The sequence below is a fragment of the Rhinopithecus roxellana genome, chromosome 13 (assembly GCF_007565055.1).
Source record: "Rhinopithecus roxellana isolate Shanxi Qingling chromosome 13, ASM756505v1, whole genome shotgun sequence".
Classification (NCBI taxonomy): domain Eukaryota; kingdom Metazoa; phylum Chordata; class Mammalia; order Primates; family Cercopithecidae; genus Rhinopithecus; species Rhinopithecus roxellana.
The window spans coordinates 97,570,083-97,595,755 of NC_044561.1; the positions used below are offsets into that span (position 1 = coordinate 97,570,083).

At 39.1% G+C, this 25,673-nt stretch overlaps 2 protein-coding genes across 3 annotated transcripts in view; one reads left to right on the forward strand and one right to left on the reverse strand.

Moving 5' to 3' along the window:
- Positions 1–1,573: 1,573 nt before the first annotated feature.
- MCM8 (minichromosome maintenance 8 homologous recombination repair factor) overlaps positions 1,574–25,673 on the reverse strand; it is a 44,467-nt gene continuing 20,367 nt past the window's right edge. For both annotated transcript variants that reach the window (XM_010378913.2, XM_030915064.1), the window contains exons 11-19: positions 24,575–24,605; positions 23,390–23,530; positions 19,146–19,287; positions 13,139–13,334; positions 11,198–11,417; positions 10,075–10,284; positions 8,854–8,930; positions 2,579–2,768; positions 1,574–1,967 (exon numbers count right to left, since the gene is read on the reverse strand). In XM_010378913.2, the coding sequence (XP_010377215.1) occupies positions 1,875–1,967; positions 2,579–2,768; positions 8,854–8,930; positions 10,075–10,284; positions 11,198–11,417; positions 13,139–13,334; positions 19,146–19,287; positions 23,390–23,530; positions 24,575–24,605 (1,300 nt within the window). In that variant the 3' untranslated portion in view covers positions 1,574–1,874. The remainder of the gene's footprint in view (positions 1,968–2,578; positions 2,769–8,853; positions 8,931–10,074; positions 10,285–11,197; positions 11,418–13,138; positions 13,335–19,145; positions 19,288–23,389; positions 23,531–24,574; positions 24,606–25,673) is intronic.
- LOC115892793 (60S ribosomal protein L26-like) lies at positions 17,788–18,277 on the forward strand. The gene has a single exon (XM_030915070.1). The coding sequence runs from the start codon at positions 17,788–17,790 to the stop codon at positions 18,223–18,225; it is 438 nt and encodes a 145-aa protein (XP_030770930.1). The 3' UTR covers positions 18,226–18,277.

Genomic DNA, 25,673 nt, shown 5'->3' on the forward strand with positions numbered 1-25,673 from the left:
TCTTTTAACCCCTAGCTTTTAAAGACTTCACTATATTTATGCTACTATCTACTTTCTCCTTTTTTTTTTTTTTTTTTTCCTATAAGAGACAAAGTCTTGCTCACTGTAACCTCAAACTCTTGGGCTCAAGTGATTCTCCTACTTCAGCCTGCACAGTAGCTAGGATAATAGGCATGCACCACCATGCCCAGCTAATCTATTTTTTGTAAAGATAGGGTCTCAATGTGTTGCACAGGCTGGTCTCAAAACTAGCTTCAAGTGATCCTCCGGCCTCAATCTCCCAAAGCTGTGGGATTACAGATGTGAGCCACTGCACCTAGCCCCTTTTTATTCCTGATTTTTTCTTCCTCACTTAAAAAAAAAAAAATTTAAATTGTGGTCTGTAGCAATAGTCTCCACATCTTAGTTTTGGTCCTACAGTTAAACATCTGATAAACACTGCCAGTTCTTTTTATTTACATTTTCCATTCATCTTCTGGTTTGTTGGAAGCTGTATTTTAGTAGATTCTCCAACAATGGTTATTTCCTGAATTCTTGTATGTTACAAAGTGTTGGTTGGATTTATACATGATTGATAGTTTGGCTGGCAACCCTGTAACATTTGAATCCTCTAACAACATATGAGAAATTCTGGTCTTGTTGATCCCACCACCCAAAAGTAGAACCAGGAAAACTCCCTAGCAGCCTATGAAAGGGGCATATAACATAACCTTTTTCAATCAGATGTCTTTGGATAAGACTTTTTTTTTGAATTCAGCAATTTAGGGAGGCGCCTCTTGTTGCTGTTCTGGTGTGAGTGGGGGCATTCTTCTACCTATTCTTGCTGCAGAAGTGGCAAAGTTAGGGCATGGTGGCAGTGTAGCACTTTCTTCCAGTGCCCTGTGTGGCAGCAGTGTCAGCAGCTTCTTCCTTAGTCTAATTCTAAGGCATGGTTTTACAAATTGCTGCTGTAAGCTTACCCTCCTGGTTCACCTGCCTTCTAATAATTCCGTGAGCTAACCAAAATTCTTTCAAAAAGCTTCTCCTGCTTAATCAGTCTGTTTCTATTGTTTGCAAGTAAGACTCTATAAACTAGAGCCTGTGGAATAAATGAGGCCTATTATTAAATGGCTAAAATCAAAAATCGAGGATTTTGTATTCTTGACATGGGAAAACTATGAAATTCAAATTTTAGTGTCCATAAATATTTATTGGAACACAGAATATGTAAATGTTCATTGGTTTATGTATTTGTCTGAATGCCTACATCTGATATGCAAAACTATGAAATATACATATAAAAGGCAGGTCAAAAATATAACTAAAAAATTTATAAGTAATTTACTTTTAGTCTTTTGGAGAATTTATTTAACAATTAACACATGGCTACCACTACAATTTTTTTTTTATTTTTTTGAGTTAAGAGTTACTCTATTGCCCAGGCTGGAGTGCAGTAAATGGTGTGTTCGTGGCTCACTGTAACCTCAAACTCCTGGGCTCAAATCAAATAATCCTCCTGCCTCAGCCTCACAAGTAGCTGAGACCACAGGCATGTGCCACCACACCCAGCTAAGTTTAAATTTTTTTTTTTTTAAAGAAATGGGGTCTTGCTATATTGCCCAAGGTTGGTCTCGAACCCTGGTCTCAATCCTCTCACCTCAGCCTCCTGAATTGCCGTGATTACAGTGTGAGCTACTGCATCTGGAGACTTTATCAGTTCTTAAATTAGTTTGTTATATTTAATGCTTTTTTCTTATAATACTTTTGGGACATCATTTTTCAGAGAACAGTATTTGAGTGTGTGTGTGTGTGTGTCTGTGCGTGCACACATATTTTCACTGAGATGGCTTTAATCTGCTAATAAACCCGGGAGGCCCTAACTTGGTGAAGTCCTTTTACATAGTTTGAAGCTGGTAAACTTTTGGGCCTTTTTTCAAGAGGTAACCCTGGTCATTTAGTGATCCAATAAAGTTTTCAAAATCAGCAACCTGGAAGAAAACATCAAAAGGTTTAGCCCATTAAGTAACATGTCAAAATATTACTTTTAAAATAAATCTCTCAAACAATAATATGTAACTGTAAAGTTTCGTGGCCAAATAAAATTATGTTTACTTCTTACAGAGCAAACTGCCTATATTTGAGCTCTGGATTCTATAAAGCCTAGATAAAAAAAAATAAAAATTCCAATAGGCAGAGAATATTTTACATTTGTTTCAGGTTAGCTGAAAAACAAAAATCAAACTAACCTTTGAAATTAAGAAGTTAATTTTCCATAATGTGTAATAGCACGTTTGAAGTGCTATTATGTTGATTTTCACAAGAACTTCGAAGTAGGAATAGCAGGTATAAATTCATGTCCATTTAACAGATGAGGGAACTGAGGTTAAAAAATACTAAATGATTTATCCATAAGAGACTGTCAAAAAAACATACAGACTGTGTCTTACTACAATGTTTCCCTCTGACTATCAAGATGCTGAAAAGCCTTTGAGAAGAAGCAGGTATGAATTTTAAATAAGTAAAAACTGTTTCTGTTCTACTATATATTAATAAGGACCTCCTGAAATTATTACAAAAGAGATTAACTAGTTTAACATACCTGAATGTTTAGTTCTTTGGCAATCTGCCGAAGTTGATGAAATTGAAATATATTATTATAAGTTCTTTCAGCAATGTTGTTGAGAGCAGAAATAAATCTTTTTGCTGTTGACCTGTTGCTCATTCCAGAACCATGCTGGGATCGCTCAAAATCTAGGTTCCCAAATTCATCAGAGTAAGTTCCTAGCATGCTTAAAAAGAAAGGAAGAAAAAATTACCCAATGTGGCACTGCCATAGAAATTGTTGTCCTGGGCTTTGAGGTTACAGAAGAAAAATTTGCAAGTAGCCATTAGGCTCACTTAGTAAACATTTCAACATGTGTTTATTGAGTGGCCACTTTGAAATTCACTATGATAAGGGGTGATAAGGAATAAAAATATTTTGGACACAATTACTGCTTTTAAGAAACTTCTAAATTTGAAGAGAGAAATGCATAAAAACACAAAATTGATAAACTACAATATTAATACCTGGGACATTCTTTTGATTCATGTAGAAAAGAAATTCTAAATATAATAAATTTAGACTTTACTGAATAAAAATGTGTCCTATCTCCTGGAGCAGCATCTGGCAGCACCAGTATTTTAAATAAAAGGTATTTAAAATACTATAGGAATGAACTAGAAAGGTTATGGTGAGTTGCAGTGATAATGGTTAGATATTAAAGGATGCACCTATTACTGCCAGATTTCCTCTGCTTCCTCTGATTTTCCCAATATCACCAGGGAAAGAAATACATACTTGATAGTGAATTTTAGCTAGAAGTCTGAAAACACCAGTTAGAAACACAATTAACCATCCTGTTTAATCCAACTCTATTGCTGATTACCTGCTTGAACAATGGGATAGCTGTATTTCACAGCCAGAATAACTGACAAAACTGTTATTTAACCAGGAATTAATTAATTAGTCAAATACATACTGCTGGGCAATAGGCTTACAGTGGTGAACAAAACAGGTATAATCCTTCCCCTTAAGGAGCATGCAGGAATGATTTTAATGGGTTATAAACAATAAAGCTTCCTTTTGTTCCTTGAGTAGTTAAAAGCTTACATTATACCCATAGGAATGAGTCATTCAAATAAGACTATTAAAAATGATAAAACAGTAAAATGGTGTTTTCTTCTGAAATACAGCATAATCTCTTTTATGATGAACCTCCCATATGCTTGTTTCTCATAAGAAAGTTGTTAAAAATGCTTTCAGTTAATAATAATAAGTAACATTTATCTTAATTATATTTATTTACCATAGGCTATCCCACTTAATCCTCCCAGCAATCCTGTGATTTAGGAACTATTTTTATTCCCATTTTATGGATGAAAAAACATTAGGTTGGTGCACGAGTAATAGTGGTTTTTGAAATTTTTTTTTCTTACGACAAAAACTGCAACTACTTTTGCACCAATCTACACTAAGATTAAAGTGACTCGCCAGAAGTTACACAACTAGTAAGTGGCATATCTCAGATTTGAATCTGCTATACTGCTTCAGATTTTGAAAAGCTATGTAAAATATTTGAGCTAGTTTCCTGAAACAGAAAAAAACTCAGTGATCTCTCACCTTTGAAGGTGGCTCTGTTCTCTTCTGCTACCTCGTGTATTTTCAATTTTAGGAGAAAGCTTACGTGAACTGTTTACTAAATGTAAGCATTTTGTTTTTAAAATAAAGCTAAGTGCTCTGGTAACTCAGACAAGCTATGTCACGGTTTAAGAATTTTCTTATTCAACTGTCGGCCTCCCAGTTAAAATGTAATCTTAAAAGGTTTAAAACTACATTAAGGGCAAAAATTGAACAAAGCTGAAGAGATGAAAACTCTGAAATGGAAGATTTAATGAATGAATGAGTGATTACTAAGGTCAACTTTACCATCAATGCAGGACATTTACTGAAGGCCTACTTTATGGCAGGCTTGATTCTGGGCCCTGGGAATATACTGGTAAATGAGTCAGATAAAGTCCCTGCTCTCATGAACTAAGGACAGAATGCATGTTAAGCATAACAAACAGGTAATTCATAATCTAATTTCATTGTGTTTCACTGGATCTTGATCTCTACCATGGAAGTAGTGTCAGGTAATTCCAATCAAACTATTTTCTTTTTCCTGAAAATTTTTATGAATGCCAGTAAACATACTGAGACAATTCAGGGAAACAATCTGGTAATGTCATGTGGGTATTGTTGACACTTAATAATAAGATCTCTTTTTTTCAGGGGCCCAGATGTAAACTGATCTGAAACTTGTTCAAATTTACCACCAAAGCAACTCTGGGAAGCAGTACGAATACAGAGTTCCATGAGACAACACTTAAGAGTTCCTCTTCGACAGGAAAGCACATGCAAACACTGTCCAATATGAGTATTCAGACATGCAGAGAAATCTTATACCAAGTATAAGCCAACCACAAATAGGCAACATAGCATTTTTATTGAAAAGGTAATTATAGCCTAATTTACTCTGCTTAAGCATGATGCTCAGGAGAACTAATCTACCATGTCCACAGACCAGTGAATTTATTGTGGAGAGACACTAGACAGTTGAGGTGATGTCTGTGGTCTAAGGCCTGCAGAAACTGAGCAATGGTAAAGCCTCAAAAGGAGAATGTTAAAAGTTAAGAGAGAAAAGGAGCAGGGTAGTGTACCCCTTAATTTGCTCAACAGATGTAGAACTTTGCTCAACAAAGTAGAAACATGATATTCAGGAGAGCGAGGCACCAGAAGACCCAGAGGTCATTAAAAGGAAAAGGAAATCCCAAAGGTGGAGTGTTCAAGTGCAGGAAGCAGAGAAAGCAAGATGCACACATCCTAGACTGTAATCAACTTCTCATCATTAAATAAGAAGTACCTATTTTTGGTCTTTTTGTTATAGGAAAAAAAGTTAAAATAAAAAAAATTCTGAAATTTTGTTTGGGTTGTGACTTACTTTCCTAATGGGAAAAAGTAACTCTGCTAGGTCAGTCTCTAGTCTGGTCTCTCAGAAAGCCATACCCATAAGAAGTCAGGCAGACAACTAGATTTTGTGGCCATTCTTTTACTTCATATGCTAGCAAGCCATGCCCCTAGCAGCAAGTTGTATGAGAAAGTCTAGTAAATTTCTAGACTATCTGGTTGCTTATAAATGGCAACTGGAGGGTCTCCAACATATATTGAGATCAACTGGAGAGGGACTAAAGCCAGCTTGGTAAAATTTCCAGTTACAAGATCCCTCAAACCCTAGTACTGAATCACATAAAGAGAGAAAATTGATGGATCAAGCACTGTGTGATGCCAGGCGCAGTGGCTGTAATCCCAGCATTTTGGGAGGCCAAGGTGGGCAGATCACCTGAGGTCAGGAGTTCAAGACTAGCCTGGCCAACTTAGCAAAACCCCGTCTCTACTAAAAATACAAAAAAATTAGCTGGGCATGGTGGCAGATGCCTATAATCCCAGTTACTCAGGAGGCTGAGGCAGAAGAATCGATTGAACCTGGAGGCAGAGGTTGCAGTAAGCTGAGATCCTACCACTGTACTCTCTAGCCTGGATGACAGAGCAAGACTCTGTCTTAAATTAAAAAAAAAAAAAAAAAAAAAAAAGCACTGTGTGATGCCATACCAATAGGATACTTAGACACAGAAGGTGAGTTGTTAGAAATTAGCTGAAAGGGGTCGGGAGTCAATAATTATTAATTTTTCTTATTATGAGGCAGTTACTTTGGTGCCACCAATAAAAAATTAAGAGCTATCAATTCTAGAATCTTTAAAGCTTTCAAAGACAGCCAGTAGAACCTCACTGCTGCTTACAAACTCTGAGACTGAATTAAGAAGAAAGGTTCCTCTCCTTCCATGGACTCCCTATAAGGGCAGGAAACAAGCTGCAGATTATTGCACCTTCAGGAGGTGACATGGGTGCCCTTCTACCCATATGCATACTTCCAGAGGCAGCAGAGAGAACACAGCAGCTTCCAGGGATGGGCCAGTACCAGGCTGGGGTCAAAAAGACAACTAGGTAAAGTGTCTCCCTATGAGGAAAAGACAGGAAGAAAAGGATCTTCAGCTAAGACATACTGCACAATTTAGATGGAGGGCATTGAGGAATAGAACATAAAAATTCTTTGAAAAGGGTAATTTTGGAAACTTCTTATCTAGAATGAGATCTGCCAGTTTTTGAGGCCTTCAGTTTATGGTATAACTCAGAGAAAAGGGGATCTGCTCAGCCTCATCTGAATATCAACAAAACTTGCACTATCAGGCCAGGCGTGGTGGCTCACACCTGTAATCCCAGCACTTTGGGAGGCCGAGGCAGGCAGATCACTTAAGGCCAGGAGTTTGAGACCATCCTGGCCAACATGGTGAAACCCCATCTCTACTAAAAATACAAAAATCAGCCAGGTGTGTTGGCATGCACCTGTAGTCCCAGCTACTTGGGAGGCTCAGGCAGGAGAATCGCTTGAACCCAGGAGGCGCAGGTTGCAGTGAGCCAACATGCACTCCAGCCTGGGCCACAGAGCCAGACTCTGTCTCAAAAAAAAAAAAAAAAAAAAAAAGACTTGCGCTATTGATAGTAAACAGTGTTTATTGAGTGTCCTCTAATGTATCAGAACCCTATTTATCACTTTATAGAGCATCACTGCATGACACCTCAGAGCACAATCCTTTGTGGTGTGTTTTACAGCAGAGGAAACTGAGAAGCAATGTGTAACTTGCCATGACAGCTCCGGGTTGGACTCCAGAGCCCTTGCTCTTCCAGCTATGCTGCACTTTTGTTCACAGCCAAAGGGGAATAGCTGGGCAAAACCACCTGGTTCTGACACGACACAAGCCCCAGAATCAGCAGCTACTAGGACAAAAGAATTCATCTACCTTAGAAGAATCAGAAATTACTAAACAAAGTAAGATAAATAATTTCATCTTCAATATATTTTTTGGTCTTGGAAAGTAGATTCCTAACAGATACGTATTTTCATTGCTATGAGAGGATATTAAAAATGCATTTTAAATGAGAAAAACAAGGTATAGTATGTATATGGTATGTTGTTATAGTTACCATTTGTCTACAAAGGGGAAAAAAGAATATATAGATACATAGTCACACAAAAAACTGCTAATAATTGCCACTGGCTAGCAGGAAGAACGGGGTAGCTATTAAATAAGCAGAGTAGGAGGAAACTTTTTCCACTATATACTTTTTTTTTTTTGTTCTGTCACCCAGGCTGGAGTACAGTGGCACAATCTCAGCTCACTGCAACCTCCACCTCCCAGGTTCAAGCAATTCTCCTGCCTCAGCCTCCCAAGTAATTGGGATTACAGGCACTCACCACCAAGCCTGGCTAATTTTTTGTATTTTTAGTAGAGACAGGGTTTCACCACGTTGCCCAGGCTGTTCTCGAACTCCTGACCTCAGGTGATCCACCTGCCTCAGCCTCCCAAAGTGTTGGGATTACAGGTGTGAGCCACTGCGCCCGACCTATACTTTTTGAACTTTGGAATTTTGAAGCTTATGAAAGTATGGACCTATTAAAAATTTTTTTTAGCTGGAATAAAAAAACCTACCTAAAATAATATTTCTGGTTTTTAAAAACCTATTTCTAAGGTAAATATATATGCTCAATTAGTTTTTCTTTTCCACCTTCTAGGAATCATTATCTACTAAATGATGTAAAATGCAAAGGATACAATTTAGCAATATTTATCAAAAACCTATAGTATTTACTGTTGAACCCAGAAATATCACTTCTGAGAATTTATCATGTAGGTGTACAACTTACCCACATATGTAGTATCTTACATAGAACATTACTCATTGTAGCATTATTTAAAAGCACAAGAATGGAAAATATCTATGTGTCAATAGGGAACTGATCAAATATACTATATAGTATATCTACACTATAGAATACTCTGTAGCTATAAAAAAGGAATCTCTAATAAGAAAAGATCTCTGGATATATTGTTAAAATTCAAAACTGATACAGAAGAGTGTAATCAGTAGACTATTTATGGAAAAGCAATGGGTGTCTGGGTGAAGGGCGAGTAGGTGGTAAATAGCACAGGAGCTAGCTCTTCTCCAATAGGTTTTGGAACTGATTATAGCACTATGTAAATGTATTACTCATTTAAAAACATTTTTAAAGATTATTTACACAGTGAGAAATATTTTAAACTAAGAAACGATACTCTGTTCAGGAGGAAAATAAGTGACCCAATGGGCTAAATAAAAGCAGCCTTGGCCTATTGCCTAATTTGAGATGGGAAGATAACTGGTATTTCATTTAAAACTATTTGAAATTTTTATCTTACCTATATTTCATAATTTCCACTATATCCTCAGCATCTTCTTTGGTTGCTTCCTCTCTCAATTCCAACCTTGCTCGTGCCTTTAAAAGAAAACACCATTTTCAGATGACAAAAGATGAATATATTTACCATAATATGTCTAAGCTTTACTTCATTTACTAATTTTACACAAAAACTGACCTTTAGGTGAGGAAGGTCATAACATCAGAAGTCAAAATACGAAAATAATTCTCTGGGCTGGCGGTGGTGGCTCACGTCTATAATCCCAGCACTTTGGGAGGCCAAGGTGGGAAGACCACTTGAGCCCAGGAGCTCGAGACCAGCCTGGGCAACAAAGTGAGGACCTGTCTCTACAAAAAAATTTTAAAATTAGCTGGGTGCGGTGGTGTATGCCTGTAGTCCCAGCTACTTGGGAGGCTGAGGTGGGAGAATCGCTTGAGTCTGGGAGGAGAGGCTGCAATAAACCTTGATCATGCCACTGCACTCCAGCCTAGGTGACAGAGGAAGACCCTGACTCAGGGCAAAAAAAATAAAACAAAATCTGAAACCTTGACTATGAAAATTACAACTCACTTAAAATAAGGATAAAACTCGTTTTTACTTATTAATGTATCTTTCTCAGTATTCATTTCAGGAGATTCGATGATAAAATATACTTGGTTTTCCCTTGCCTTTTACTTTTAGGAAATCATGCCTAACCAATATGCTAAAACAACAAAGAGGAGTTAATCAGATTTTAGGAGCTAAAAGTCCAAACTCTAAGCTAGCTAATCTTAACTGCTGGAGTTCTCTTAGTATTTCACAACTGTGAATAGATATTACTGCTGTTAAAAACACAGGCACTACCCTTGTGAACCTGTCATGTAATAAAATAAATACTCAAGATACCCGACACCTTCCATGTTCCCATATACTCAACTTGGGATCTCAGAATCCTAGTTAACCTAACCACTTTTCAGACATTCCAGGAGTCTCCTAAGAGTTAGTCAAAGAAAAACAAAAGTTGCATGCTAAGTAATTGATTGTATGACTAGAAAGAAGTAGCTATACTTTGATATGTTACAGACATGACAAAATCTTTTTAAAAACTTTCATCCATCCATTTCTAACGTCTCTCAATAGAAAGAAAACAGAGTCAGTTATGCAGACAATATTTCAAAAGAGAAGTCAAGGCACACCCTTCCCCTTTAAGCCAAAAAAGCATGACCATAAAAAGAAACAAACCTCTGTCAGACGAATCAAAGATTCCAGCTGCCTGGTAGTGATTGGTGAGCTATTTAACCTCTGGCTCTGTTTCCGGAGCTCAAGGTAAAAATCTTGAAGAACTTGAGCAGCTTCTTTGGATAGCCTTGGGTACACATACTGTCGGGCATAGCCAATGTACTTTCTCAATAGCTGGTGGGGAATGGGATCTATTGTTTCTCCAGGAACCACCTGAAGCATGATTAAAAGGCCCAAGATAACAAAGATAAGTGGCAAATAAAATCTTTCTGCTAAAATAACTTGCTTAGGCGAGGTGCAGTGGCTCACGCCTGTAGTCCCTGCACTTTGGGAGGCCAAGGAAGACACATCACCTGAGGTCAGGAGTTCAAGACCAGCCTGGCCAACATAGCAAAACCCCATCTCTACTAAAAATACAAAAATTAGCCGGGCGTAGTGGCACGCGCCTGTAGTCCCAGCTACTTGGGAGACTGAGGCAGGAGAATCTCTTGAACCCGGGAGATGGAGGTTGCAGTGAGCCGAGATCACACCACTGGACTCCAGCCTGGGCGACAGAGTGAGACTACTTGTTTAGATAAATACACAATTCTAAAAGACTCTCCAAATCAACCAAACACTTTATCTGTAGCTTTCATCTTAGCTGACTTAGATTCCTTTTTTTTTTTTTTTTTTTTGAGACGGAGTCTCTCTCTGTCACTGAGGCTGGAGTGCAGTGGTGTGATCTTAGCTCACCGCAACCTCTGCCTACTAGGTTCAAGCAATTCTCCTGCCTCAGCCTCCTGAGTAGCTGGGATTACAGGCACACGCCACTACGCCCAGCTGATTTTTGTATTTTTAGTAGAGACAGGGTTTCATCATCTTTAGTAGAGACGGGGTTGGCCAGGATGGTCTTGATCTCTTGACCTCGTGATCTGCCTGCGTCGGCCTCCCACAGTGCTGGGATTACAGGCATGAGTCACCGTGCCAGGCCAACTTAGATTATTTCAAATGAAGTTTACATAAACTCTAGTATTGAAATATTAAAAAGTTCTGATAAAAAAAAGTTTATATCCTGCTCTACAATAAGCCACACACTGAACTTTGACTTTCAAACAGAACAAAACTGAATAAGAAGAAACATTTATACCTTTAGTCTTTCTGATAATGGTTTCTCAGAAACTACTTCAAGTACTGAAGTATTTGAATCTTGACTATTCATACGAGCTACTGTGACACTGCTAATGGTTCTCTGCTTTCCAGCTCTTATTGCAATCACATGTTCAGAGAGTAAGTGATCATGATGCTCATTTGGAGTATCTAACAGGATAAAGACCAAATCAAATCTGGATAGTAGTGCACTCCCCATTCTACGAAGCATGAAAGAAAGAAGAAACAATGATTGGAATCAAAAGGAAAAACTAGAAAATTGTTTACTCACTTGTTTACTACTCAAGTTCCATGCAGAACTTGAAAAACCAAGATTTAGGTTAAAGAAATAAGCAAATAGCTTCCTGGATTTGATATATCCACCCACTGCAACATGGGCACAAGAATTACATGTATCTACTCTGGGTAGGTTAAGGACATGGCCCTTTCTCACACCACCAAACCCACTGAATTCTTCTTTATGTCCTATTTATCACTAATTAGCAATACTGCTACATGACATATCAGAGGTTAGCTAGTTCAGTATTTTGTTCATACTATTAAAAAACAGAATCCAAGTCCCCTGGATTTTTGTTCAATAGATCTTTCTGATTTTTCTAATACAGCACTTTGTCATTTTACTAAAGAAAAACTACTTTTTGGTGGTGGTGGTAAATACCCTAAATCTCCAAGTACAAATTGTATATTTCACTATGTATCAAAGACTGTTTCTATATTGATACATTATTAAACAATAGGAAATTAACTCCACCCCCACTAGGCTTAAGGTTCTAATTTTTTAGGAGGCACTCTTTTGTCTTTTTCTCACTTTTGTATCACTTATTTTTCCTTTTCCACACATTTTGTCCAAGGTGTACAGAATGAATTAGAAGAGAAAACATACAGATATAAACATTGTTTTTGAAAAAAGCGGGATCACACCACATATTTAAGTATGTTAACGTGCTCTTCTCAATAGTACAGCACAGACATGTTCCCCCATTAGTACATACAAAGCCACTTTTGTTCTCATAATCACTAGTCTTACTATAGTTTTAAGGCGTTTCCAATTTTTGGCAGCAATAATGCTGCAATACCATGCTATAAACCTATCATTGTGCACTTGTATGACTATTTCTGTGAACAGTAGTCCTAAAAGTAGAGTGGCTCTAACTAACAGAATGTGCATTTAGAATTGTGATTAACATACCAAGGGGTCCTTCAAAATAATAAATTGTGTATGTGAGAAACAATTTCTTTTTTTTCTTTGACATGGAGTCTCACTCTTGTCACCCAGGCTGGAGTGTGGTGGCACAATCTCGGCTCACTGCAACCTCCACCTCCCGGGTTCAAGCAATTCTGTCTCAGCCTCCCAAGTAGCTGAGATTACAGGTGGCTGCCATCACGACTGGCTAATTTTTGTATTTTTACTAGAGACGGGGTTTTGCCATGTTGGCCAGGCTGGTCTCAAACTCCTGACTTCAGGTGATCCAACAGCCTCAGCCTCCCAAAGTGCTGGAATTACAGGCGTGAGCCACCCGCCCAGCCAGTGAGAAACCATTTCCACACTACTTTGCCAATAATGATTAATATTTAAAATGTTTGCCAATCTGGTGGATCTCATTGGTACTTCATTGTTTTCCAGCCTCCCAAAGTGTTGGGATTACAGGCGTGAGCCACTCGCCCAGCCATTGAAAAACCATTTCCACACTACTTTGCCAATAATGTTAATATTTAAAATGTTTGCCAATCTGGTGGATCTCACTGGTACTTCATTGTTTTACTTTGCAGTGTTTAAGCACATTTTTGTGCGTTTATTAGACATCTGTAACTACTGTGAACTATCCATGTATTTCCCATGTAGTTCTGTGAACTATTTCTTTTTCTTATTGAATTAGAGTGATTCAATATATTAAAGGTATAAATATTTGAAGAGACTTACTTTAAATTCTCAGAAACTGTTTTGGCTTTATTGTAATGTCCTCCAACTGGATTTGCAGCAGCAATAATGGAAGTTCTTGCAGGAAGGCTACAAACCACACCAGCCTTAGCCAGACTAATACTTTGCTGCTCCATGGCTTCCAACAAGGCTTGATGTTGATTCCCCATCTTATCAAATTCATCGATTCCACAAATACCTACAATCAAAGTAGAATAATGCAGACAAAAACATTTTTTCTTTGGTCGAGTTCCAAATTTTATAGGATAGAAATTGTTTGACAATAATTATTGCCATTTGTTTCAGCAGTTAAAATTATAAAATGTCATACAATGGAGAATTACTGTTTGTTTCACCACAAGTAATACATTTGTCTTATTTAACTAAGTTTTCTGTAATAGTTATTCCTTTAGCATTTTTCATACGCAAGGCACTGTGTTGTGAGGATTACAAAAATGAAGAGGAGGTAAGTAAGACTAACCCTCAAAACGTTTAAGTACTTAAATTCAAACGGGTGAGATTTTACACACACACACGCACACTTTAATAAGTATACTTCAAAACACATATAATAAGTTTATTATGTTTAATAAGTATATTTCAAAACCTATACCAGGTATTGACTATACACTTCTATGCACTTACAGGGAAATCACTTAACCTCTTTAAACATAATACAATGCACCACCACTAACTAAAGGCACTGTATGTACCAGGAATGTCATGTCTATTGCATTAAGTTATTGGAGATTCTCTAACATTACCTTGTAATATTTGTCTTCCTTTCTCCCCATACCAGTTAGGTTAGTATCTGGGGGTCACATCTGAAGGGCTTTGCTGTGGTTAAACCCCTCCGTATCTACTCTACACCCAAGTAAGCCTTGCTAGCACAGAGGAGTATATAGAAAATAACTGCTGATTAGTCTTTTTGACCCCCAGCTGCTAACCTAACTGGTATGGGAAACAGGGAAGACAAATAATACAAGGTAATGTTAGAGAGTCCCCAATAACTTGTGCAATAGACATGACACTCCTGGTACATTCAGTGCCTTTAGTTTATTTCAACAGATTTTATTCTACCCTTGAATCCATTTCTGGTTTCATGTTTGGGTTTTCTACTTCACGGAACCAATTATGTTGAATTTCCTTTGTTCTCTCTGTTACTTCCCCTCTAATTGCATTAAGCTTTGTTCTTTTGCATTCGCTGTGATTATCTCAAGCGTCTCCTCTTTATAATTTCTCATTCAGCAGTGTCAATTTTACATATTAGTTTAATAACACTGTTAGTCATCAATTTGTCTCTCGTATCCTTATCTTTTTGTTTTGAGCTATTTCATTAAATTTATGTTCTTATCAAACATGAAACACTCAAGGGAAATTTTCATTTGTTCCTTAGATTATAATTTTGTCTAGACTGAGGTCTTTTATTGGGCATATTAAATGTCTCTCTTTCTTCCTACGTTATTTCTTCATAGCTGCTATGCTGTCTCTTTATCTTGCTCATATATAATAATGGCTGCTCTGTCCAAACCTATTTTTTCCGACTCAGTATACAAGAATTCTTGTCAATACTCTTTTCCCAATGTAATTTCGTCCCATTTTTTCCTTTCCAGCTACAGTTTGCACTTTTCGGTAACCTAAATGATTTAGGAGGGGGAAGCAAGGGGGGGCTTTGTTGAACTTTGTGCCACTTTTCTTGCTGATCTCTCTTCTGAGGGTTTACCCCCCTCTGTTGGGAATGTGTCCCATATTCATGGCAGGGGATCCCAGTGCATTAGCCTGTTCCTGCTGTTCAATGTGGAGCTCTGGGACATGGTGAGCCTTCCCTGCCTGTGCTAAGATCCTAGCAGTGGTATACTCATAGGCTTTATCGCCACCTTTCCCTGGGCTGTCTATTGCTCTGCCTGCCTACACCTCTCTGGATTCACGGTATTACTGGAAATTATCAAGACTGCTAATACAGTTCCTCAGAGATGGGGATGGGGTAGGAACAAAGTCAAGCTACTTCCTACTCTGGCTGTCACTGTTCAAAGTGGAAAGCAGGAGCTGGCAAGCCTTTTCTGCAAAGATGCAGAAGTACATATTTTAACTTTCACAGGTCATGCACAATCTTACATATTCTTGGGCTTTTCTATTTGTTTGTTTGTACTTTACAATCTTTTAAAAATATAAAAGCCAGTTTTAGCTTGTGAACGGTACTAAAACAGGCTGCTGGCTGGTTTGACCTATAGACCAAAGTTTACTGACCCCTTGTTTTAAAGCATAAAACATAAACTTTGAACTTTTTTTTTTTTTTTTGAGAGACAGAGTTTCGTTCTGTTACCCAGGCTGGAGTACAGTGGCACCATCATGTCTCACTGCAACCTCCATCTCCTTTGTTCAAGTGATTCTTGTGCCTCAGCCACCTGAGCAGCAGGGATTACAGGCATGTGCTACCTCACCCAGCTAATTTTTGTATTTTTAGTAGAGATGGGGTTTTGCCATGTTGGCCAGGCTGGTCTCAAACTCCTGGTCTCAAGTGCTCTGCCCGCCTTGGCCTCCCAAAGTACTGGCATTAAAATTTTTTTTAAAAACCTCCAAATCACCTTCTACTTCTAGTTAATGAAAAGTTTCATGGTTTCATTAGTATCATCTTTTTATTACTATATTTTACCTGGTACTTAGCAAAGATAGTCTCACTTCTGATGAGCTATATAATAACCAGATACATGTTTTTGGTATTTATTTATTCAGCAAATATTTACTGGATATAAATGCAATAAATGTATAAATTTAATAAACTGAATGCCTTCTATATAAAAGTACTATGTTCTGGGCATGCCGGGTATGGCAGTGAAAAGACAAAATTCCCTGCTCTTGTGAAGCTTACGTTCTACTCAGCCAATACGGGGGGTAGGCAATAAAAAAGTAAACAATATAGAAGGTAAAAAGTGCTATGGAAGGAAAAAGTAGATTAGGGTAAGGAAAATAAGGTCTGCTAAGGTGGCAGCCAGGGCAGGAGAGGTTATAAGTTAAAATACAGTATTTAGGAAAGGCCTCACTGGGATCAGAACAGTTGAGCAAAACATGAAGGGGGAAAGAAAACAAGCCTTTGCAGCTCTATCTGGGGTAAGAACATTACAGGCAAATAGAACAGCAAGTACAAAGGCCCTTATGAGGAAATGTGACCTGCCTAGTGTGCTGGTGGTGTCCAAGGTAGAGCCGCCAGTGGAGCTAGAGAAGAGGAAACATGGGAAGCAGCAGATAAGGGGGCAAAAGAGGTGAAACCTCAGAACACGAATGGCCCTGGGCCACTCTCAAGACTTGACTTTCACTCTGAGCGAGATGGGCAGTTACTCGAGGGTTGTGAGCAAAAGAGTAACATAATCTAATTTTTAATGAGATTACTGTATTAAAAATAACAGGAAGGGGCAAGGGTGGTTACAGGTATGCCAATTAGGAGATTACAGTAATAATCCACGTGAGACATGACGGTGCCATGGACCAGGGTAATGAAGAAGTGGTTAGATAGTGGATATATTTTGACGGTAGAGTCAACAAGATTTGCTGACAGATTAATATGGGGTATAAGAAAAAGTCAAGGATGGCTCCATGTTCTCTGATTTGAGCAATTAGAATGAGAGAGCTGTCATTTACTGAGATGAGGAAGACTGTGAAAATAGATTTGAAAGGCGAAATCAGGATTTTAATTTTAGACATGTTAAGTTTGAGAAATTTGTGGAGATACTGTGTAGACAATAAGAAGTATGTGCCTGATATTTAAGGGAAAAGAGATTATAAATTTAGAATTTTTCACAGATAGGTAGGTAAAGCCAGTGAAACAATACAAGATCACCAAGAAGGTAAATACAGATCTAGAAGACAAAAGGTCCAAGAACTACACCTAAGTTAACAACAGGTAAGAGGGTGTGGAGATGAAACCAGTAAACACTGCAAAAGAAGTAAAGAATGAAGTAAAGTGACCTGGAAACCAACGAGAGTTAAGGGTCTCAAGTAGGAGGGAGTGATTAACTGTGTCAAATGTGGCTACTAGGTCCTGGGTTCAGAAAAGTGGAAGTCACTGGAAAACCAGAAGGAGTGAACAACCTTAACTAGACTGGAATCTGGGCACTGCCTGACAGGAACATGTTTTTCCAGTAAGGTGAAGGCATCACAAAGAGAAACTTAGGTGGCAAAGCCCAGTGTAGAGGTTTCTTCTTGCTGGGCCCTATGCCTGGATTTCTTATCACCTATCACTCAAATCCTCAAAAAAAAAAAAAAACAATGAGTTGGTTTACAATACGGCAAAATTATTCATTCTGAAGTAGGCCAGGTGCAGTGGCTCATGCCTATAGCTGTAATCTCAGCACTTTGGGTGGTGAGGTGGGCGGATCACTTGAGGCCAGGAATTCAAGACCAGCCTGGCCAACATGGTGAAACCCCATCTCTATTAAAAATACAAAAATTAGCTGGATGTGGTCATGCACACCTGTAATCCCAGCTACTCAGGAGTCTGAGGCACCAGAATGGCTTGAACCTGGAAGGCAGAGGTTGCAGAAAGCTGAGATTGCACCACTGCACTCCAGCCTGGGTGACAGAGCGAGACTCTGTCTCATAAAAAGAACAAAACGCTCTTCCCTTTTGCAGCCATCACCGAAGCGGGAGTGACCAAAATGAAGTTTAATCCCTTTGTGACTTCCAACCGAAGCAAGAATCGCAAAAGGTATTTCAATGCACCTTCCCACATTCGCAGGAAGATTATGTCTTCCCCTCTTTCCAAAGAGCCGAGACAGAAGTACAACGTGCGATCCATGCCCATCCGAAAGGATGATGAAGTTCAGGTTGTACGAGGACCCTATAAAGGTCAGCAAATTGGCAAAGTAGTCCAGGTTTACAGGAAGAAATATGTTATCTACACTGAACAGGTGCAGCGGGAAAAGGCTAATGACACAACTGTCCATGTAGGCATTCACCCCAGCAAGGTTGTTATCACTAGGCTAAAACTGGACACAGACCACAAAAAGATCCTTGAATGGAAAGCCAAATCTCGCCAAGTAGGAAAGGAAACGGGCAAATACCAGGAAGAAACAATTGAGAAGATGCAGGAATAAAGTAATCTTATATAAAAGCTTTGATTAAAACTTGAAACAAAGAAAAAAAAAAGAACAAAACATCTAAAGTAACAGCTCTAATCTTTTTTTTTTTTTTTTTGAGATGAGTCTTGCTCTGTCTCCCAGGCTGGAGTGCAGCGGCCCGATCTCGGCTCACTGCAAGCTCCGCCTCCTGGGTTCATGCCATTCTCCTGCCTCAATCTCCCGAGTAGCTGGGACTACAGGTGCCCGCCACCACGCCCGGCTAATTTTTTTGTATTTTTAGTAGAGATGGGGTTTCACCATGTTAGCCAGGACGGTCTCGATCTCCTGACCTCGTGATCCGCCCGCCTCGGCCTCCCAAAGTGCTGGGATTACAGGCGTGAGTCACCATGCCCGGCCGCCAACAGCTCTAAATCTCTTATTGCAAGTCCTCTGTGAGCCAAGGATGACATCCACCTTTTTGTCAGTGCCAAGATTTTTAAACTATTTACAGCTAAATAATAGTAATGCATTCAACAAGTATTTACTATGCCCCTATGTACTAGGCAATGGGAACATGGCAGTCAACAAGACATCCAAATCCCATCCTACAGGGAGCTTACTATAAAGCTTCAAAACAGGCTTTAGAAAAAAAGATCACAAACGTGACAAGTGTTATGAAATGGGACGTGTAGGGAACTACACATATTTATTTGATTTTTACATATACTTGTATCTGCTATAAGATTCTGAAAATGAATGACATTAAGTACAGTTTCAATTCTGTAGTATAAAAATGATGATACTGCATTTCCACTGATTATTTCTGACAGTGTCAACAACGGTTAGGACTGTGCTATCTAAATTGTCTCTTAAACAGAATCTAAAGAAATTAACTGAAAAGGAAAAGGCTTTTTAAAAAGTCCCAGAATCACTAGTTATTCCCTTTGGTTTCTCACCTTGATCACCAAGTACCAGGGCACCAGCTTCCAAAGCAAAATCTCCAGAGGAACTATCTTTTGAAAGAGTTACCGTCAGACCAGAGGTGGTGGTGGTGTTACCACAAACATACACGCCACGTGGAGCAACATTGCATGCTGCCTAAGGAAACAAAAAGTTTAAGAGAATCACCCAAAGTAAAAGGGAAGTAATAGCTAACAGCAGTTGCTCACAAACGTTAGGTACATGCTAGGTATCCTTTTAAGAGCTTTACTGTACAAGGTGCACCATCACCATCAGAGGAAGGTATTATTATATCCTGATTTGCTGATGTCAAAACCAAGGCCAACGAAGAGTGAATGAGGAACTACACAGCTATGAAGGTGGAAAGTCAGGATTCAATCAAACCCAGGCAGGCAGATTCTGAAGTCTGTGCTCATATAAATACTCAACACAATTCTAATTTATCCTTCATTTCCAAGTTCGAAAAGCAAAATCATGAGTACCAATTTTAATTTTGAAGGTTCCAATGCTTCTTTAAACATCAGGTAATAAAATGGCTTAATACACGCTCACCTTCTGAGCAAACATGCTATAACACGCCAGAAAAGTAAACAGCACAAGAGTTAAAAGCATAGCTCTCTGGAGTCAGGCAGACGTGTTTAAATCATGGCTCCACCATGCACCAGCTGTGTGGCTCTCAGACCTCTCTGAGCCTCAGCTTCCTTATGTTTTATCACAGCATTGCCCTGAACAATAAATGAAATCATGTATGCAAGGCACTTAATTTGGTACCTGGCACATAAGCCTTGAATGGCTTGAACCTGGAAGGCAGAGGTTGCAGAAAGCTGAGATAGTATCCGCATCTCAAACACCTACTGTTATCTTAATAAATAGTAATTACCATTATTTTTGTTACTTATATAGTCTTTCTGAGAAACCTTGTAACACACAGAGTATGATGATTTACTAGCTGGTCAGAAGAAAACACAATTAAAAATACAAAGTAAATGGTTCACAACGGTTGGTGTTAGCCTTATTTTTATTTTGTTTTGATTTATTTATTTATTTATTTATTTTTGAGACAGGGTCTCACTCTGTCGTCCAGGCTGGAGTGCAGTGGCACAATCCTAGCTCACAGCAACCTTGAACTCCGGGGCTCAAGTGATCGTCCTGCCTCAACTTCCCTAGTAGCTGGGACTACAGGAGCATGCCACCGTGACTGGCTAATTAATTTTTTGTAGAAACAAGGTCTCACTATGTTGCCCAGGCTGGTCTAAAACTTCTAGGCTCAAGTGATTCTCCCACTTCAGCCTCCTGAGTAGCTGGGACTATAGGCAAATGCCACCACACCTAATTTTTAAAAAATTGTTTTTAGAGACGGGATCTCACTATATTGTCCAGCTTGGTCCTCCTGCCTCAGCCTCCCAAAGTGTTAGGATTACAGGCATGAGCCACTGCACCCAGCCTGTTAGTCTCGTTTTTAAAAACCCTGGCTTAGTGTGGCTTACATGTCATACTCTGTGCTATTCAGAATGTTTAATTTCCACTAATATTACAGATTCTATTTTTAAATTGAGCCAAAGGCATTATTCCAGGTCTGAAAAACAAGAAAAACTGCCAGTGTAACTTCTTGGTATTAACACTTTCAATACCACTAGATATATTTTAGAACAACTATCTGCCAAGAAACATTGAAAAAAAAAAAGAGCAAAAAAAGGAAGTTTTATATACTGCAAGCAATATGTATAAATTATGAGATGTGTACAGATAAGACACTACGGGGTTAAAGCAGGCTCCCACCTATAATTCACTAATTTCAAAGTTACACATACGCACATGTACACCACCACAAAAGACAGAAAAGAAAGCTGTTAACAATTCAGATCCCCACCTGCATCTTTTCCAAACATATTCTAAACATACTGTTTTCTTTTCTTTTCTTTTTTTTTTTTTTTTTGTTGAGACGGAATCTTGCTCTGTCTCCCAGGCTGGAATACAGTGGCACAGTCTGCGCTCTCTGCAACCTCCACCTCCCGGGTTCAAGTGATTCTCCTGCCTCAGCCTCTTGAATAGCTGGGATTACAGGTGCCCGCCACCACGCCCAGCTAGTTTTTGTGTTTTTAGTAGAGACGGGATTTCACCATGTTGGTCAGGCTGGCCTTGAACTCCTGATCTTGTGATCCACCCTTTTTTTTTTTTTTTAAGACAGGGTCTTGCTCTATTGCCCAGGCTGGGTTGCAGTTGCACAACCATGGCTCCCTGCATTCTCCAACTCCTAGGTTCAAGCAGTCCTCCTGCTGCAGCCTCCGGAGTAGCAGGGACTACAGGTGTGCGCCACCATGCCCAGCTAATTATTTTATTTTTTGTAGAGATGGGGTCTTACTTTGTTGCCTAGGCTGGTCTTGAACTCCAGGCCTCAAGTAATCCTTCTGACTTGGCCTCCCAAAGTGTTAGGATTACAGGCGTAAGCCACTACACCCAGATTCTTGTTCATTATGAGCTTTGTTTCACCTATAAGGGGTACCCTGAGCCTCTGTTGTCAGGCTACATTGTAGCGAGGTCTCAGAGCAGAATTTATATTTTAAAAAGTAGCCCCAGCTGGCCAAAAGGAACCAAACATAGATGAAATGTCATAGTAGGAATTAAAATGACTGGTTTAACACTCAACCACAGGCAATAAAGGATAACTCAGATATGAAGGACAGTGGGTTTATAGTGTAATGACAAGATCAAAGCAGTTCACAAGCCTGGCTGCATATTAGAATCATCTGTGGACTGTTGTACACACATAGACACTAGGACTCTAACATGGAAACTCTGAACTCAATTGGCTTGCAGTGGGCTATGGTATTTTCAAAGAGCTCCAAAGGTAATTAAGATGTACAGCCAGGTCCCAATCCTTGGACAAAGATTTAGGAGCCACACTACTACAACTTACAAAAGGGCCAGAGAAGCCCTGGTCAATTTTCCACATCGAGTGAAGAAGGGGGTCACATGCATTTTTAGAAAGTACACTGGCTGAGTGCAGTGGCTCACACCTGTAATCCCAGCACTTTGGAAGGATGAGGCAGGCGGATCTGCTTGAGCCCAGGAGTTCAAGACCAGCCTGGGCAACATGGCAAAACCCCATCTCTACAAAAAAAGCATTAGCCAGGCACGGTGGCGCATGCCTGTAGTCCCAGCTACTTGAGAGGCTGAGTTGGAAGGATTGCCTAAGCCCAAGGTGGAGGCTGCGGTAAGCAAAACTACGCCACTGCACTTCGTCTGGGCAAAAAAGAGGGAGCCCTTGTCTCAAAAAAATAAAAGTACAAAGCACATTACGGCTGGCTTACCGGGCGCCACTTTAAGGAAACTACAAGCATACCAATAAGCAGCACCTTCTAGAGCCATCATAAACCCCAGGAAAGGAAAACCACTAGGTTCTGACTGGCAGAGGCAGAATCTTCTTGGGGATCTATAAATGACTGGTCACAGCAGTTGCCTTGCTTTTCAATTTATTTAAGGTTATTAACTATCCCTTCCTACTTCATGTCGACCAGAAGTATATATGGGCGTGGTGGCTCACACCTATAATCCCAGCACTTTGGGAGGTTGAGGTGGGTGGATCACTTGAGGCCAGGAATTCAAGACCAGCCTGGCCAACAGAGCAAAACCCCGTCTCTTCTGAAAATACAAAAATTAGCTGGATGTGGTGGTGCACACCTATAATCCCAGCTACGCAGGAGGCTGTGGCACAGGGATTGCTTGAAAGTGGGAGGTGGAGGTTGCAGTGAGCCCAGATCACACCACTGCACTCCAGCCTGGGCAACAGAGTGTGACTCTGTCTCCAAAAAAAAAAAAAAAAAAAAACAAAGATGCCTTAGCAGACTGTTTTTAAAGCCCAATACAGTGTTTATGTACTTGTACGAGGGAGAATAGGTGACCCTGTTTTAACTCCCTTGAACTATTCTGTTCATAGGTGAGGTCACATAACAACGACAAAGACTAGCAAAACAATGGTTAGAGAAATGGTTAATATTTCCTAATAGTTGATGTCTCAATAGACCAGGATGTTTGTACAGCCTATATAACAGAAGACTGGCTCAATTCAAAAATATGGTCAGATATAAGTTACATATTACTCACACAAACTCCAATTCACTTATGCCACCTAACCATGTCCTCCGGAACACACACAGTACACGCTTTGAGAAAATTCACTTGTGAATTATTAATGCATTTTACAAGCAAAAGAACAAACACTAAATGACTGATTTTCTACCTGTAGCATCTGACTTTTTCCTAGGCCTGGATCTCCAACAACAAGGATGTGTGGGTCTCCTCGAATTGGAATTCTGTTTTTGTCATCTGCATATTTCTGGCTTCCTCCAAAGAGTGCTAATGCCAAACCTGCTTTAACAAGCTCAAGTGGGAAAAAAGAACAAAAAACAAAAGTAAGGAAAACATAAAGATGACTACTAAAGGGGGTATTCCTCCTTCTATAACATTGATTTGTTGAGGGATTGCTTTAAAAGCCTGATTGAATGTTAATTTTTTTCTAAGAAAAGGAAGTCTAAAAACAAACTTCTATCATGTAAATGATTAAAAAGTAAAAACTTGAAAGCATACAAAATCAGAGAGGTATCTTAGAAATTACTAAGACCTACCTTGCAAGGCATAAATCCATTCCACAAAAATGAGAAATATTTTTTTTTCTGCTTTAATACTGGCAGTGTCTAGTCACTTTAAAAGCCCATTTCTTATCAAAAGTAGCTGGGTGTGGTGGCACGCGCCTGTAGTCCCAGCTACTCAGCAGTTCTCTGAGGTGGGAGAACTGTTTGAACTTGGGAGATGGAGGTTGCAGTGAGCCAAGATCGCACCACTGCACTCCAGCCTGGGCGACAGAGCAAGACTCTGTCTCAAAATAAATAAATAAATAAATAAAATAAAAGTCCATTTATATTTACTCTAGTTGGTAAAAGTTTTTTCTTAAAAGGAGCTATACAGCTGACACCTATAATCCTAGCACTTTGGAGGCTACATTGGGTGGATCACTTGAGGCCAGGACTTAAGAGACCATCCTGGGCAACATGGCAAAACCCCATCTCTACAAAAAATACAAAAAAAGTAGCTGCACATGGTGGAGGATGCCTGTAGTCCCAGCTACTAAGGAGGCTGAGGTCAGGAGGATGACCTGAGCCCCAAAGCTCGAGGCTGCAGTGAGCCACGACTGTGCCATCACACTCTAGCCTGGGTCACAAAGCGAAACCCTGTCTCAAAAAATAAAAATAAATAAAAATAAAGGAGCTATAGTTTACTTGCCTCCCATATCATTAATTTACAAATAAAGATTCATATTAAAATATAAATAACTGGCCAATAGAAATTTGCTACTTTCTGGAAAGTCTTTATGTTATTTTTGCTAACTTTATATACTTTTTGAGTAAAGATGAAGTAAAATACTTACTTCATGACCAAAAATGACAGGGCAAAGTGAGCTGAAAAACAGAACACAACTTATAAATTCTAATTTATACTTCATTGATCCATTAGATCGTCTTTACAATTTGTTTAACTTGCTTAATATCAACAAAGACAAATGTAAAAAATTTACATCCCCTCAACTCAAATTTTATTCTTACAGTAAATTTCTCAAAATTCTTGGTTAATCTATAAAGGTTAGAATGTTTTAAAAAACTGCCTGTATAAGGCAAAGAGGATACTTGCAAAGCATCTTAAAGCAACCAAATATAATGTTGCGCTTCTTGTACAACTGGCCTTAAAATGCATCACAATCATGGTCTTCCATTTTAGGATACAGGATTATATTGTATTTTATGTGAATAGACATCTTGAGACTGTGAAGCCAAGACATTGACAGGAGACTAAGAAGTGAACTCAGTATACAACAGTGTAAGATGCGATAAAATTTCCTTTTTTACAGTTCAAGTCAAAAGGTCAAATTAAATAAGAAAATGAGGCCGGGTGCAGTGATTTGTAGAACCAGAAAGTCCAGAAAGGTGGGATAACTCAAAGCATGGGCCTCTAGGCTACAGGTAAATCTAAACATTTTCTGGTTGACAATTGGTTGAGTTTGTCTAAAGACCTGGGATCAACAGAAAGGAATGTTTAAGTTGCAAGAGGTTGTAGAGACCAAAGTTTTATCACGCAGATGAAGCTTTTAGCTAGCAGGTTTGAGAGAGAACAGGCTGTAAAATGTTTCTTATCAGACTTAAAATTTGTGTTGATGTTAATGCCAGAGAGGTATAAGGCATGTCTGACCCCCACTTCCCTTTGTGGTCTGAATCAGTCTTTCAGGTTATATCTTAAGAGCCCTGGCTGAGGAGGAAGTCTGCTGAAATGGGTGGGGGGCCTTAGAATTTTATTTTTGGTTTACAGGTTCATGCCTGTAATCCCAGCATGCACTCTGAGAGGCCAAGGTGGGAGGATTGCTTCAGCCCAAAAGTGCAAAACTAGCCTGTGCAACAAAGTGAGACCCCAATATCTACAAAAAAAATTTAAAAATGAGCCAGGTGTGGTGGCACACACCTTTAGTCCCAGCTACT